The sequence below is a fragment of the Ambystoma mexicanum genome, chromosome 14, assembly GCF_040938575.1.
Source record: "Ambystoma mexicanum isolate Mex_15411 chromosome 14, UKY_AmexF1_1, whole genome shotgun sequence".
Classification (NCBI taxonomy): domain Eukaryota; kingdom Metazoa; phylum Chordata; class Amphibia; order Caudata; family Ambystomatidae; genus Ambystoma; species Ambystoma mexicanum.
The window spans coordinates 396,364,230-396,380,533 of NC_090940.1; the positions used below are offsets into that span (position 1 = coordinate 396,364,230).

Below are 16,304 nucleotides of genomic sequence, written 5' to 3' on the forward strand. Positions count from 1 at the left end.
ATGGCACATCCTGAGAATGTGGGCCGAGGCACTGAGGCTGGGGACCCTGAAAGTTAAGGGCCTGAATTTGCCCACCAAACACTCACTGTTGGGAAGGGAATCTCAAAATCATAACCTCTATGTTCTGTTGGTACAAGAGACGAGGCTGAGTCAAGGAGAGGAAAGGCGGATTCCGCTAGCCCATGTTGGACAGGCTTTTTGGACCTCGGGGCCCTGCAAGAGGGGAGGAGTAGGCTTTATTTTCAACCGGAGAATTCAGGATAGCTGAGCCACAGGTCTGGAGTAGGATTGATGAAAGGGCTCTGTTGATCAATGGTACCATTGAGGGAGCACAGGTGTCCATTGCTCCGATATATTGCCCACACATGGGACAGATTCAATTTTTACTGGAGACCATGGAGGGAGATATTGGAGCGCACAGAGGGTTTACTATTACTGGGAGTGTGAGGGGGGTGGGATTTCAACATGTGGGCAGACCGGGCCTTGGATGATACTGGTGGGCAGGTCCTCACGGGAGGCGAAAGGGGCAGTCTGAGGGAGGATTTGTGGGCTATATGTCAGACCAGGTGTTGATAGACGTATGGAGGGAACTTTACCTAGTGGAAAAGGCTTTCACATTCTTCTCCCCTGTTCATGGTTCTTGAACGAGTATCGATTATAGGTTCATGCATCAGAGGGACACTGGTAGGATATCCACCAGCGACCACTCCCTGATTAGTTGGTCGGACTACAAAATGGTTACTATGGGCATAGTTCTGACGGTATTGAGGCCTCGAGACTCGCTTTGGCAGTGCAACGATGTCCTATTGAAGGACATTGTCTTTGCAAGAGAAATGAAAGGGGCAATTGAAGAGTTCTTTCGCTTTAACGATACAGGGGAGATGGAGCTTGGCATAACATAGGACGCGGCGAAGGCGACCTGGAGGGGCCTCCTCGTTCGGGAGGGCGCCTCCAAGAAGACAATTAAAACCCTGCTGGTGGAGAAACTTAGGGGGGAGATCCATAAATTAGAGAAGTTGGAAGGCAACGGGGTAGCATAGAGGGAATAGGATTTGAAGTTGGCAAGAGAAGCATCATGAGTTGAAAGATTTAAAGGTGGGGAAGGTGATTGTCAGGCTGCAGTTCCTGAAACAGAAATATTATGGGAAAGTGGACAAGGCCGACGCCCTATTGGCAGCCAGGCTTCGGGGTCAGCGGGCAGAGAGCTGGGTGTCGGAAGTCAGGGATGTGGATGGGCAGTTACGCTCCTTAGCGGGAGATGTGGTACATGAATTTGCCACCTTCTACGAACACCTCTACGGTTTGGAGGGGAGAGATGGAGGATGATGAATTGTACAAATACATGGGGGAGGTATTCCTCCCGAAACTTCGAGGCTGTGAGAATAGTGCGCTGGAGAAGCAAATTACCCAGGAAGAAGTGCTGAAGGCGATTGGTGGACTAAGGTCGGGCTAGGCACTGGGTGATGATGGGTATACAGTGGGGTTCTAAAAAACCTTTACGGGATCTCTTGCCCAACATCTGGCGAAATTGGATACAGGGAGGGCCACTCATCTTTCGGAAGGGCATTAACAACCGTCATTCCGAAGGTGGGTTGGGACCCAGAAAGTTCAAATCGTATCGTGCCATTTCCTTGCTTAATGTGGACGCTAAAATCTTTACCAGCGTACTGGCCAGACGTATGGAGGAACTCCTGCCGAAATTGGTCCACTCGGACCAAGTAGGGTTCATTCAGGGTAGACAGGGGGCCTATACCCTACGTAAAATATTACACCTAATGGAAGCCGTGGCAGGATGGGAGGGTAACCCGGTTCTGGTGGCACTTGACGCTGAGAAGGCTTTCGATCGGGTTGATTGGAGGTTCTTATATGGGGTACTACAGAAATTCGAGTTTGGGGATCGGTTCCTGAAAGGGATAAGGGCTCTATACGCATCCCCGGTGGCCAGGGTGACCGTTAACAGGTGACTGTCGGGACCTTTTCCTTTACAGGCGGGGCTGCCCCCTTTCGCCCCTCCTATTCGCACTAACAATGGAGGCCCTAGCGGCGCAACTGCGAGTGGCCCTGTGGGTTGAGGGCATCAAGGTGGGTGGGAGGGAATTCAAATTGGCACTCTATGCTAACGATGTGCTATTGCACCTGGTGAACCCCACCAGCTCTATACCCGCAGCTCTGTCAATAATTGAGGAATATGTGCGGTCCTCTGTCTTTAGGGTCAATACAGGAAAGTCTGTGCTTTTTCCTTTTGTGGCAGACAGCCTCTGGGACGTCGAGGTGCTCAGACCCATGGGCCTACAGACACAGTGTGACAGCATTACATATCTGGGCGTTACTATTGTTAAACCTGGGGAGGACTTGGGAGGTGCCAACACCCCCAGGCTGCACCCAATCCCCCCTTCCCTTCGATAAATTATTTGCGGAAATGACGTCCAGGGGTAAGGGACAGCTGTCACTGATGGGGAGGCTTAAGGCTATAAAAATGAACCTCCTCCCAAGAGTATTGTATCTGTACGAAATGCTGCCAGTTCGTGCCCCAGAGATACTACTGAAAGAGGCTAAGTCCCGTATACTGAGTTTCCTTTGGCAGAGTCAGAAACCCTGGGTTGGATATGGGACGATAATACTGCCAAAGGACGGTGAGGGTATGGGGCTCCCAGATCTGATGTTGTATTATAGGGCGGCACAACTTGGAGCAATGGTCCCTCATTTGAGGGAATACCAGGGGAGACGGTGGGTTTACCTGGAAAACCAACATATGCTCCCGGCAACTGTGGGGGAATGGCTTTGGGTCCCAAGGGGTAGGCTCCCAAGGAGAATTCGAGAACACCCAATACTCTGGGTCCACTGGGAGGTGTTGAGCATGGGTGGGAAGGCGGGTGAGATCACCATGTGGCCATCCCCGATGAGTCATATTTGGGCCCCTCCAGTAAGAGATAGCATACCTGAGGTGGTGAGGTACCAGTCATGTTCGAGGGAGGGGTCTTTAAGACATCCATATCATGTCAATATAAGCTCCACGGTGTGAAGTTATTGCATCACTGACAGTACGACCCAACACACGGATGTGGTAACGTGGCAAACTACTGGCACATGTGTTGGGATTGTCCCAAGGTACAGGTATACTGGACTGAGGTCTTGGGCTGCATCAAGGACTCGGGTGGAGGGAGCTAGAGAGATGGGGGGAGAGGGGTCAATGGCACGCCTCCGCTCCACTGATGCACTTTCTTCTTTTGGTGGCTCAAGCTTGCTGTGCTAGGTATTGGAAGAGGACAGTCCTCCCCACTTCGCGAGAATGGTCCAATACAGCAAAGGATATATATTTGGTGGAAAACATTACTGCAGCGATTCATGGAGGAGCGTCCGTAGAGGCAGAATGGCATCAATTCTGTAACGCTTTTGGGTGAAATGGAAGAGGGTGAAGGGATTATATAGTAAGACTTGGCCTGGCCCGGATGGTGAATGAACGATGGGCGCATATCGCGGGCTGTAGTGATGTCGACTTAGAGATCCCGAGACCACTCAACCATTGAGTTAATTGTGCACAGTTTGAAATGACATAAACAAGGACATGGATTCACTCAGAGGGGAAGGGGAGGGAGGGCGGGCGTATTTGAAGGGAAAGTTGCAACAACATTGTCAGTAGAAGGCCCTGCCCTCATGTTGGTTTGAGTTATTGAGATGTATTTGTCGCGTTGCAAATCAATAAAATTCAATTTACAATAACCAGAACGTTGGGATTGTCATTCTGAGGAGTAAACCAAGAAAATCAATTAAGAAAAAAGGAATGTTTTCAGATTCCTATAAAAAGTGAGTAGCGAAGTTTGTGAGCGAGTTGAAGCGGTTAGGGAGTTTTACTTAAGTCCACCTATGGGCTCCAAACCTTAGGTTATGCCTTAGGTTATGCCTGAACTACCCAAAAGGTTTGGTAGCAATGTACGAGCAGCCATGCTTAGTCAAGGAGGGAGAAGGGCTGTAGTTGAGCACACCTGTGGTCAAGGAAACATTTTTACACTAGTATTATAAAAATAAACGTATTTATTATATATACCAGGGCAATGTTAAAATCAAGACCGTTCAGGTAAGTCAAAAATAGTTCACACAGAAACATATACACTAGATATTTGCTGTTGCAATACTCGGTTTCAGTAGGTGATCTTAGATGAAGTACAGGTAAGTCTAAGAGTAGCTTTAGGTTAGCGAATCGTTCATCAACCAACATTTACTGAATTAGCAATACTGGTAGGTTAAGCTTAGGAAAACCTGTTTTATTTGGAAGTCAAACCCGATCTGGGAGATGAGTGTCTCAAAAAGTCAGATGGGAACACTGGGGAGGTGGGTGACCCTTGGGTGGCAGAACAAAGGAAGGCAGACTTTGTCAAATAGCAGAAGAAACGTTTTTGTAACAAGTAAAGGAATTTGATTCAAAGAGTTCAGGGGGACTAGATAGACAACCGGATGGATTTCAGCCTCTCGGGCAGATGTCCTTAGTCTCAGGACAACATGGTTGGGTTGTCCACCCCAACGTGACTGAAGCTCAGGAGGAGTGAACAGCAAAAGTACCAAGGAGCCAGAGACAATGTCACCGGCGGGTCCCCAAGGTAAGACAACAGTAGCTCTGGTTCGGGTATCTGGCCTTGGCAGCTGGGTGAACTTTTGAAAAGAGCAGACAGCCCGACCCTATCACAGGGATGCCCAGCAGACTATCTCTGCAGCACTTGGTTGTGGAGGCTCCACTCAGGGTTTGAAGTAGTGACGGTTGTCACACGGCAGACTTTCTTACTTCTCTCAGTCCTCTACTCTTCTGAGGGGATTTCTACGATTGGCATGGAGTCTCTGTATGCCCAGACATATGCCCACAAGATTGCAGCTTGAAACACACTTGAAGAGACCATACAATGCAGCAGTGCCAGAGGTCCCAGGGTATTTGGATATTGCAGGCCTGGAATGTCACAGCACTTCGGGGGATGACTCAAACGGCAGATGATCTTGAGGAAGGAAGGAAGGGAGGAAGTCATCCGGTATGGATCTTACCTGTCGCACAGAAGAAAGGGCTGGAACTGCAGTGGTTGGCTGTCACTGGAGGCAGTGGTCGAAGTGAGAGGCAGCGGTCGGGAGCGCTGCTCCTATACTTTTTTAAATTACCTTGTACAGCTCCTATACTTTTATTTTAAAAAGAAACTGTGCCGGAATGGTTTTCTTTTAGAATAAAAGTGTGGGAAGAAGTTGAAACCATCACTTTCAGTGCACTGCACTGAACGTTCCCTTAAACAGCAGGTGCAAGTTTTTGGTGGGGGGGGTGTATTGTGTGTGGGAGGGGTTGTGGCAATGGGGTTTGTGGGGAGCAGGGGCAGGCCAACAGGGAACATAGCTCCACTACTTCTTTTCATACACTTTGACCACTGGCTGGAGGTGACTGCAGATGCCTTTCTTCCTTCTTCAAAATGTTTCTTCCAGTGGTCGACTCTGCCTTCAGCATTAAGACCCTCGTCATTTATGCAGGAACCCAGCCATTCAGCATGCATGCAACATTCAAACTTTGGGTGGTGGCTCTCGGAACTGAATTTAAGCAGAAATACTGGTGGACAAAGACTTGACGCGTTTCAGTGTCCTCCCAGATTCACTGGCACCTGCGGGCAGGCTAGTAAAATACAGATGCTTCAAAAAGATAAAGGAAAGCAGACTGTATAAAATGTAACCAAAAAGGGTTCCCAAAGAATGAGTGAGGAAAACTGTTCCTGCTCACTTGTGAGAGTCAGATAAAAACCCAAAGGTTCATCAAAAGTGCTGGGGGACTCACAAAGCGGGGAGAATTACACACAAGATGGACATTCTACTTAACAGAAGCCCATTCTAAAGGCGATGTACAATCACCAAGACACACCCATCGTCTTGTGTGACAACATTTAGGAGGGATGATTAGCAGTCGACGTTGGTCTGATCTGAGAGGAGACCCGGGTTGGTAGAGCTGGATTATCTGCTTAAGCTGTTGTGGTGCCAACACTTGGATGCATCTGAAAACCAACCAAACAAAGAAAGTTAAGCGATATAATGACAAACATGTAGCCAATGCAAAGTGTGCCTGAACTCCAGGATAGGAGTGAATTTTGGTAGATGAAAACAAATGGAGAATATCCACATCTTGGGCAAGTTGAAGTCTTTGCAGAAGATGGTTAGGAAAACCTGGGTAAAATGCATTGGCATAGTCCTATCAAGATTTAACCAATGCACCAACCACTTTAGCACGATTAGAATGGTGATGGTGAGAAAGGGTGCGTCGCCACCTAACCATCTTCCGCGGTTTCAACAAACCCTTCTTGTGTACAAGAAGTGTTTGGCTAATTGCTGCCTTGATTTCCTGATAACTCAATGACTGATTATAGATGTGTTTATTTTTAATCGGCTGTATAAATGGAGTTGAATGAATGCTAATGCAGTTTGCTGAGTTTTTGAATATTTTTATCCTTTTAAAAGTCTTGATTACTGCTGAATATTTTGAACTGCAGCATATTTTACTTAAGATGCAGCCGGATGCTCAGTTTTGCTTGTGCATGCTAAAGCAGATAACAGCCCAACTTCACGGTGTGTTTGGTGTTTCAGAATGCGTTTGTCATTGATAACAGCATTATATAGGTGTTTCCCTTGGTCTTTTCTGCTCATAATAGTTTTTCTGCTTCTGTACTTTATCTGTTTAGCCTGCCTCCACCGTGTGTCGGACGCCCCCTTTCTGCTTTTCAAAATCCATCAAACCCCACGACTGATGCAGATGTTAAACTGGAGGGACAATGTGGCAGGAACAATACTTTCTACTCTTCAGTGAGTCCTCTGAGTTCATATATGCTGTATGTCTGCACATTGTGTGGTTCTATGATCACTTGCATGATATAAACAGCGCAATACTTTTGTTTTTCAATTCAAGGCACTGGTGTCCCTCAGTTTAAACATTAATTTATTTCGGTTTATGTAATTGTGCCTCTGTTTCTTTTTGGACAGTCATCACTGCTATATCAAAACTTGACTTGAAGTTGGAGTTAATACAGTATTTGCTAAATATCTGAAATTTCATGTCCTCTTTGCTGCAAAGATTAACCATGGCAAGAAGGGCTGCTTACATCAATCTTACTTCAGCGTTGGCTTTGCATAACACCTTAGTTGTTGAGCACAGCTCCTAAGTGTTTTGAGCAGGGGTAAAACATTCCTAGTTGCAAACTACTAGCCAGGCATGAAAAGTCACTCGCCACCTCAATTCTTAGCTTGCACACTGTATAGAATGGAAATAAAACAGAATAACTTTTAGAAAAGTCTTGACACTATTAAAGACACAGACACGCATTTTGCTTCTATGATTCATTTAACATTATCAGAAGCTCGGTAGCATGATTTTAGCAAAACTTGCATATGTACTGCAGTCCTCTGAGAAAAACGTTCCAAATAGTCAAAATGTAACCTGGTGCTTCCCTGAACTCCATTTCCCAGAAGTCTTTGCTAAATTGAACTATGGCCACGAAACATGTGACCTAAACCAGCCAATCCAGCATACACATGGTCTCTCAAATAACTGCGCCTCTTCCTTCACTTCCTCTTTTGACGCTGCTAACTTAGACAACAACTTAGAAGTCCATGTGCTGAAACAATCCACCAGCTTTTGTCCTTGCGCCAAGCTCTCGCTCCCTTCATCTGGGCTTATCCAACTGTCCTGCCGAAGGAAAGAGCAACCGCAGTATTAGTTTGCAAGATAGTCACATGAGGGAGTGGAATAATTCAGACATTACAAGTATGACACAGCAACTCTAATGCTTTGCAAGATTAACACATTAGCTCAGACTCAATACCCTTAAGTCCTCCCACTAATGCTAGCAGACCTACAACCTAAATTTATACCGAAGGGTGGGATAATGTGCGCCTCTGTCTTGAATAGAATCAAGACTTTCTAAAAGTTATTCTGAAAAATTTTCATTCAATGTCAAGACCGGAGGCGAGCATTATGCTTGTTTAAAGCGTACTCACCACTAATGTTGCCGGTTGCTCTACCGGTTTCAAGTAAAATTCTTTAAAAACAGATTCTCTTGCCCAATCAGCCATCCTCATGAGGTCCTCCAGTGTGACCCGCACTTGGAAGGCTTTTCAGGACATGGGGCCCCCGACAGAGTGAGCACCGACCTGAGCACGATCGTTTCCAGCTTGCGTGAGTGTCCATCATACCCAGCGAGCTAGTGTAGGGGCTGAAACTGCTTTCCAGTGTGCGGAGAGCGATCACTAACTGACCCCTGGGGGTCGGCTCTTATGGCAGAGGTCCTCTCCTCTTAAGTCTTCAGGCACTTGACTAAACCTAGCTTAGGGTGCTCGATGAACGCTGGAAATGTAATCACTCTTGTATGACATTTGGTTCTTCTCGAGACATGAAAAACCATGCCGGCTGGGGAGTATACCCTGCCTGCTAAGTCCAGGGCCCTGATGTCGGAGACTCTCCTGCAAGACATTAAGCACAGCAGTCGTGCGCTTGCCAGAGAGAGCGGTGTAGGATAATTCTGCATTGGGCGGCCAAGAGAGGAATAGGTTGAGGATGGTATTCACATCCCAGGGTCTGGTTTAATGAGCTGGCAGTTGCGCTGCCAACCGGACACCCTTGAGCATCCTGCACACTAAGTGATCCTTGCCAACCGAAGAGCCCTCCAACAGGCCGTTGCCGGCGGAGATCGCTAGGCGTTAGGGCATTTACCATTCTGTAGGCTAAGCCCTGCTCCGCTATTCCATGGAGGAAGTTCAAAACCTCCACTATGGGGGCTGGAACTGGATGGAGACCCTGTTCCCAGCACCAGCGCACCCATGCACCCCAAGAGTTCACGTATCTCTTGGATGTTGCGGGAGCCCAGCTCTCCACAATGAGTCAGACAGCCTTTCACGGAATTCGAGGGACTCGTCTCGCTCTGAAATCCTCCAGGCTGCTAGGCTCAGTGACTTGCACTGGAAGAGGGGATGGAGTCTGCGGTTTTAGGATTGGAAAATCAGCAGTTTCCAATCGCTGTAATCAAACAGGAGACACGAATGGCAATCCGCCACTTCATTCCTCAGCCCCGGGAGGTACTCCGCTGTCACTGGTATCTGATTTTGCAGACCGAAGTGCCAAAAACCCTTGGCTAATTCTGCCAGAGGCCTCGACCTGGTGCCATCCAGATGATTGATCTATTTTACTGCAGATGCATTGTCCGCATACAGCAGTTGATTTTGTCTCTGACAAAAGAACAAACTGCGAAGCTCTAGGCAGCTGATATGCATCGCCAATCCCCCTCCACCCCCTGTGACGACCTGCACGCACCTTGCTCCCCAGCCTGTGTGTCTTGCGTCTGATTCTATCACGAGGTTGGGTGCTCATTGAAAATCGCCCTGCTGTTCCAGGCCTCCATGTGGTTTAGCCACCAGTGCAGCTCGATTCTTGCTTTGGACGACGGGGCTTGTCGCTTTAAGTAGAAGCGACTGTGCCGCAGATGCTGGCCCTTCAGTCTCTGCAGCTCGTGATAGTGTCGTGACCCTGGGGATATGGCCTGAAATGAAGAGTATAGCAGGCCAATCACTCTTGCTAATTCTGAGAGATGGTCTCCTTCTCGAAGTTCCTGCATATCTCGCGACACGTGGCATGCACTTTGGAGGACTGGAGCTGGAGCCGACAGTCTTGGGTGTCCCCGACGAAGCCCAGGAACTCCAGCCGTCTCTAGGGGACTAATGCTGACTTTTCCCAATTGATGAGAAGTCCCAGCCCATGGAAAAGATCTATGGCTGCCTGGGCCAGCTGTCTGGCTTGGGCTTCCCTCTGCAACATATTTATTTATTTTGACATTTGTATAGCGTGCCAAGACTAGAGGCATCTAGGTGTTTTTTTGCTTAAGCAGGTTGGTTACAGTAGTAGCTTGCATCAATATTATTTCCAGACATTACTTACATAGTTTGAGGACGTTCTTTACAGTGATTACATTAGAAAATCAAATTACATATTACATAAGGGCTGGGCACATCTAGACACTTTTGCTTAGGCAGGTAGGTTACAGTAGTGTCTTGCAAGGATGTTGGTTAGTGATTAAATCATAGGAGTAATTACATATCACATCTTAGATGTAAACATGCATAACGGTTCTATGTCAAGTGCAGGCAGGCTAGGGACAAGTTTGATCGAGGGCAGGTGGTGGTACGATGTAGGTGCACAGTACGGGTAAGTAAATGGTTGAGGTGCTGCTAGGCGTCTTGAGTGAAAAGCCAGGTTTTGAGGCCTTTGCGGAAGGCCAGAGGGAAGGGTCTGATCTCGGGGCCAAGGGCATAGCGTTGCAGTGTTTGGCAGAGATCACGGGAAAGCTACAACCTCCAGCTTTTTGCCTTCTAAATCCTGGGGTGACAAGGTGGCAAGAGTAGGCTGAATGGGTGGGTCTGTTGGACTGAGATTTGGAGATTTGTCTAGCTAGATAGATCGGGGTGCTATTGGAGCAGCATTTGTGTTAATAAGATTTTGAATTTGATGCATAGATATGTTCTTTTTTAGGGATGTTTAGGGCGGCTCCTACTGCATTATTCTGGGCTATTTGTAGTTTGTTGATGTTTCGGGCATTGGTGCCTGCGAAGAGGGAGTTGCAGTAATCCATCCTTGACAGAATGCGGACTCTAGCTAGGGTGATAGTTGTCAGTGGATAGGAAGGCTTTACTGGCAATTATCAGTTTGGCAGTGTAAGCCGTTGTTGTGGAGATGGAGTTAACTTGCCTAGTCAAGGAGAGCGATGAGTCCAAGTAAACGCCTAGTGTTTTTACCTCTTTTGCTACGATGATAGAGGTTGCTGTCAATAGTGAAGGATTTTTAAGGTTGAGGTAGGTTATTAAGCCGAGATTGGTTACCAATGATGGGAATTTCAGTTTTCTCGTCATTAAGACAAAGCTTATGTTGCGCCATCCAGGCCTGAAAGGTGAGGTAGATTTTGTTCAGTAGATTGAAGTCCGTGTTGTGGTTTCCCGTGATCAGTAATAGTGTTTGGGTGTTGTCCGCATAATTGGTATACGCGACTTTAAGATTGTCTAGGAGGTCGAATAGTGGCTTGGTGAACACGGTGTACAGTGTTGGCGAGACACAGGGCCCTTGGGGCACTCCACAGGTGACTGAGGTGGGGGGGTGCTGTTGCAGTGGTAGAGAAGACTCATGGTACAGTTGGAGAGGAGAGGAAGGATTCAATCCATTTAATGGCATTAGTTGAGAAGTGGGCAGCTAGGGCAAGTGTTGGCAAAGTATATTATGGTGAACTAAGTCGAAGGCTGCTGAGAGGTCAAGTAGGAGGAGAGTGGCCAGATCTCCCTTGTCTTTAATTTGGTCCATTTGTATTTTGAGGTCCAAGAGGGCGGTTTCGGTACCGTGATGAGGGCGGTTTCCGTACTGTGACGAGGGCGGAAGCCTGATTGGCGGAGGCCTAGGAGGTTGTGAGTTTCTAGTAATGGGAGTACCCAGGCTTCTTTCGGGTTTTCTGGAACAATGCTGGAGGAAAAGGTGTTGTTGATCAGAGCAGTGGTGAACGGATCAATCTCTTCAGCACAGTCGTTGATGAGAGAGGCTGGGCAGATATCTCCTTGACATCTTGAAGGCTTCAACCTCTTGATTATTTTTGTAGTTTCGGCAATAGTAACCGGAGGGAATTCAAAGTTAACGAGTGGAGGTTTGTGACGTGTAGGGCGATTTTGCCGATGAGGGTGTTTTATATGTTTAGACACCAGGGTAGATTCTTGATACATTGGTCAAGTGGTGGGGCTGGTGATTCGAGCTCACTTGTAGCAAAGAGCTCTCTCGTCCTTTGGCGTTTTCTATTCTCGTGATGTAAGAATTGCCTTTCGATAGGATAGTGGATCGCTTGTATTCCGCGGCTATGGTATTGAAGTGCAGTTTATTTGCATGGGTAGGTGGTTTTTTTTTTCCAAATGCTCTGACTTTTTTGCAGTACGTAGATCTTTGAGACTAGAGGTGTACCATGAGTTTATTTGGGCTATGGGTTTGGCTTTACGGGTGCCTAACGGAGCAACTTTATTAATGTCAGCCTGGAGGGTTTGGTTGTAGAGTGTCACCATGGAAGTGGTGTCGGAGGTGGTGTTGGAGTGCGTAGTTAGTGGTAAAAGCATTGGGAGCATGTTGTCTGGGGTTATGTTCCGCCGGTTTCTTGAGGTGGAGTATTTCCTTTAGCTACGTTGCTGATAGAGAATATTATGACATTGTGGTCTGACCAGGGGCATGGGTTGTTGGCTAGTATGTTGGTGAGGAAATTGTGGTGTGCTAGCCAGTTCAGAATACGTCAATTTGTCATGAGTAGGGTTGGAAATTCTATGGGTGAAGCTTTGTGCTTCATAGTGTTAGCGAGGGCGAGTGCCTGAGAGTCTGAGAGCTCATTTAGACATAAATTGAAGTTTCCCAGAATTATCATTTTTTTGATATAGGCTTAGTATTGATAGCAAAGAGTAGTGCTATATCTTCCTTGAATGATGATAGGGGGTATGGGGGTCGGTAGATAAGGTGGATCGTGAGGGTGGATGTGGCAGGCCAGATTTTGATAGAAATTAGTTCTCTTGGGGGGGAGGGTTTGATTGGTGGTTTCTCTGACGAAGGTTATTTTTGGTGATGATCGCGACTCCGCCTCCTTTGGAGGCCGTTCTTTTTCCTAAGGATGGTGTATCCCTCTGGGATAGCCAGGGAGAGGGCGGGCCGGCTGATGGGCGTAGCCAGGTTTCTGTGATTGCAAGGAGTCGTTAATGGTGATGAGGTCCGCAATTTCCAGAGCGTGTGCCAGGAGGGACCTGGCATTGATAAGGGTTCCCTTAATGTAGGTTGTGGTGCCTGTTTTCCCGTTCTCCAATGTGGTGATTTTCAGGGAATTAGGTTTTAAAGGTTTTTCATTATCAGGTGTAGGTTTAATGGCTGGACGTAAGTTACGTTTTGTAGACTTACGTGGCTCTGTGATGGGTTTGGTTGCCACATGGGGACTAGTGCGAGTGACAGAGTTGTGAGGTGGGCTAATTTATACAAATGTGTGTTGACTTCTAGGCGTTAAACAGGACTTGGTTCTGGAATTGAGTAGGTCATTTCAACGGACGATGGATGGGGTGGTAGTCAGTTTAATGGCTGGTGATTCAGTGGGAGGCTAAGTGTGTTCCTGTGTTCAAGGGAGCAGGGCTTTTTAGGGAGTTGATTGAGCTTATGGTCAGTTGTAGGCCCGATGGTAGGGGTGAATAATGTATGTGGCTGGGTGGGATGCTAGCGGATCGTTCCTACACTCCCAGGGGAAGGGTGTCTTTGGGTATAAGGTAGTCATGGGTGCAGTGTTTGGCAAGTTTGTGGGCAAGGGGAAGGGACATGCCTTGGGGAGGAAAGTGGAATGTCTTGTGAGTTGGGGAGCGCACATACCATTTGCAATACGCATGAGAGAGTGCGCTCAGTGATTAGGTGTGAAGGGTGGCTGTTTGTCTTCTATTCGGATATAAGGCTCCGTGCCTTGGTGCACCCAGACAGGAGCAGGACAGGTCATTGTATGTAGTTGATTGATCTATCTATATATACCAGGATGGTTGTGGACTAGTGGTATAGAGACTCAGCCCAGGTTTGATGGGCAGTTTAAAGGTTAGCAAGGCATATAACGGAACTATGATTGCCTATATTGGGATTAGGGGCAAGGGTCTGCTGACATAAAAACATCCTATCTAATTTTACGTATGTGTCAAGGGGTCCCCTAACATGATGGAATCTCGCCTAGATTTGTAGGAGGACCAAGCTGGCCTAAAATACATAAGTAATGTACATCTAGAGTTGATAGCCAAGATGGCTTGTAGTACGTAAAATGATCATTGGATAGGGTTCGGGTGACATGGTAAGCAATGTGCTTGTGCCTTCCATTTAGAAAGGTGGGGGATTTAGCTGTGCGTAGCAATGCACCAGTAGTAACTGTCAGAGGGAGCGGCAGCCAGGAACAGTTGTGCTACATATAGATCCTGCTTCGTGGATTGTCTTACTTGTTTGGCCAGCTTCACCCATGGATGGGAGTGTATCACCTCAGGAGACCATAGCACTGGCAAGGTACAGTCAGGAAGACCAAATACTAAGTGCAGCACATGGAGTGAGTGAAGGGGTTAAACAACTAAAACAGGGCACGCAAACATGAGGCTATATCTAGATTGAACACACCATACCTAAATAGTTTCAGTACACTTCTAGAAATACCTGGAAACAAAATAACCATGGTGAGATCCTGTCCCCAAACAGATGCCCATGGGCAGGAGTGCAGTGCAGCATTCATTTAAACAATACGGGTGGGGGGAGATTACCACTTCAGGTAATGCACCTGAGCCCTATGTTACGAAGTAACAAAGGCCCCGGGGTATTACCTGAAGTGGTAATGCCCCCTGTTCGGGGCCTATTGCTATTAGTACACCGGCCCGTAAGACCGGGGTACTAAAAGAATTTTGTTTCTGTCCCTCAACTCCGGACCGTTTCGGAACAAAAAAAACAAAATGTTAAAAAAAAAATGCCCTCCGGCGTAAAGAAAACAGTCAGTTTTCCCTTTCCATGGCGGCCATTGGAAATAAGTGTGAAACAGTAAACAAACAAAATGACGGCCTGTCGCGGATTGGGAGCAGGCGCGCTGGGGACAGAACTGTCCCAGTGCGTCCTCTCCCAAAATGGACAGAAAAGAAGGTAAGGGGGGTTGGGAGGGCAGGGAGGGAATTCTGTGGATGGGGCTCAAGGGGGGCAACGCTTACCTCCCAGCCTCCAGCTGTGTGGCGGCTTGGAACAGGTGATTACCGCTAGTAACTCCCCCCGTTCCGAGCCTCCTGTGCCCCCCCCCCCTGCAAACCCCCACAAGGGGAGGGAACGCTGAAGAACAGCACTGCAGATGAGCGATTCCCGGGCGGGTAACGTCCGCACTGATGTCAACGGCATGCATGTTTGGACACACCCCCTCCCCCCCTCCTCGTTGGGTACCTATATGGCAAATTATCTTCTAGTTCACAGGTACTAAAACCTTTGAGAAACTCGTGGAACCCAAGTGGCACCCATGAAAAAAATAAATGTCAAGTCAGGCGAATGCCCTTTTTAGTGACTTTGTAGGAGCGCAAGTTTGTGAAGTCCTCGTAGATGGTTGAAAGATTTTTACACAGTACTCTGGTGAGGACTGTGTTGCAATATAGCCAAGACTAGACTCTGGAATGGTAGCTGTAGCAGTCCAGTCAGACTTAACCAAGGGAGTGCGGGGGGGCGGCGGGGAGAGAGGAAGGCTCACAGTGAAGAACATGTATTCTCAATAGTCACCCCCAGCCCCTGACGCAAAAGAAAAACACACTACCCAGGTATACTGAAATACAAGCGTACTGTCTTGACTCCGGTTATACAACTATGGTCTTCACAGTTAACAAATACACACATAGAGAATGGTTGTGGAGGCATAAAATAGACAGAGCCCCCCTCTCCCCCCCCTCCCTGGTCGTCAGTGTGTGTATGCCCCCCCTCTCACCCACCCCCTTGGTCGTCAGCGTGTGTATGCCCCCCTCTCCCTCCCCCCCTTGGTCGTCATTGTGTGTATGCCCCCCTCTTACCCCACCTTGGTCGTCAGTGTGTTTATGCCCCCCTCTCACTCCCCCCTTGGTCGTCAGTGTGTGTATGCCCCACTCTCTCCCCCCCCTTGGTCATCAGTGTGTGTATGCCCCCCTCCCCCTTGGTCGTCAGTGTGTGTATGCCCCCCTACCCCCCCTTGGTCGTCAGTGTGTGTATGCCCCCCTCTCTCCCCCCCGCCCCCCTTTGTCAGTGTGTGTATGCCCTCCTCTCCCCCCCCCGCCCCCCTTGGTCATCAGTGTGTGTATGCCTCCCTCCCCCCCTTGGTCGTCAGCGTGTGTATGCCCCCCTCTCCCCCCCCCCCCCCTTGGTCGTCAGTGTGTCTATGCCCCCCTCTCCTCCCCCGCCCCCCTTGGTCGTCAGTGTGTGTATGCCTCCCTCCCCCTCCCCCCCTTGGTCGTCAGCGTGTGTATGCCACCCTCTCCCTCCCCCCTTGGTCATCAGTGTGTGTATGCCCCCCTCTCTCCCCCCCTTGGTCATCAATGTGTGTATGCCCCCCCCGCCTTGGTCATCAATGTGTGTATGCCCCCCTGCCCCCCCCTTGGTAGTCAGTGTGTGTATGCCCCCCTGCCCCCCCCCTTGGTGGTCAGTGTGTGTATGCCCCCCCTGCCCCCTCCTTGGTCGTCGGTGTGTGTATGCCCCCCTGCCCCCCCTTTGGTCGTCAGTGAGCGTATGCCCCCCCCTCTCCCACCCACCC

The 16,304-nt window shown here is 48.5% G+C and overlaps 1 protein-coding gene across 3 annotated transcripts in view; it reads left to right on the forward strand.

The window, feature by feature from the left end:
• The window catches only part of BUB1B (BUB1 mitotic checkpoint serine/threonine kinase B), an 815,340-nt gene that overhangs the window by 451,684 nt on the left and 347,352 nt on the right, over positions 1-16,304 (forward strand). For all 3 annotated transcript variants that reach the window (XM_069637517.1, XM_069637518.1, XM_069637519.1), the window contains one exon: positions 6,690-6,810. In XM_069637517.1, the coding sequence (XP_069493618.1) occupies positions 6,690-6,810 (121 nt within the window). The remainder of the gene's footprint in view (positions 1-6,689; positions 6,811-16,304) is intronic.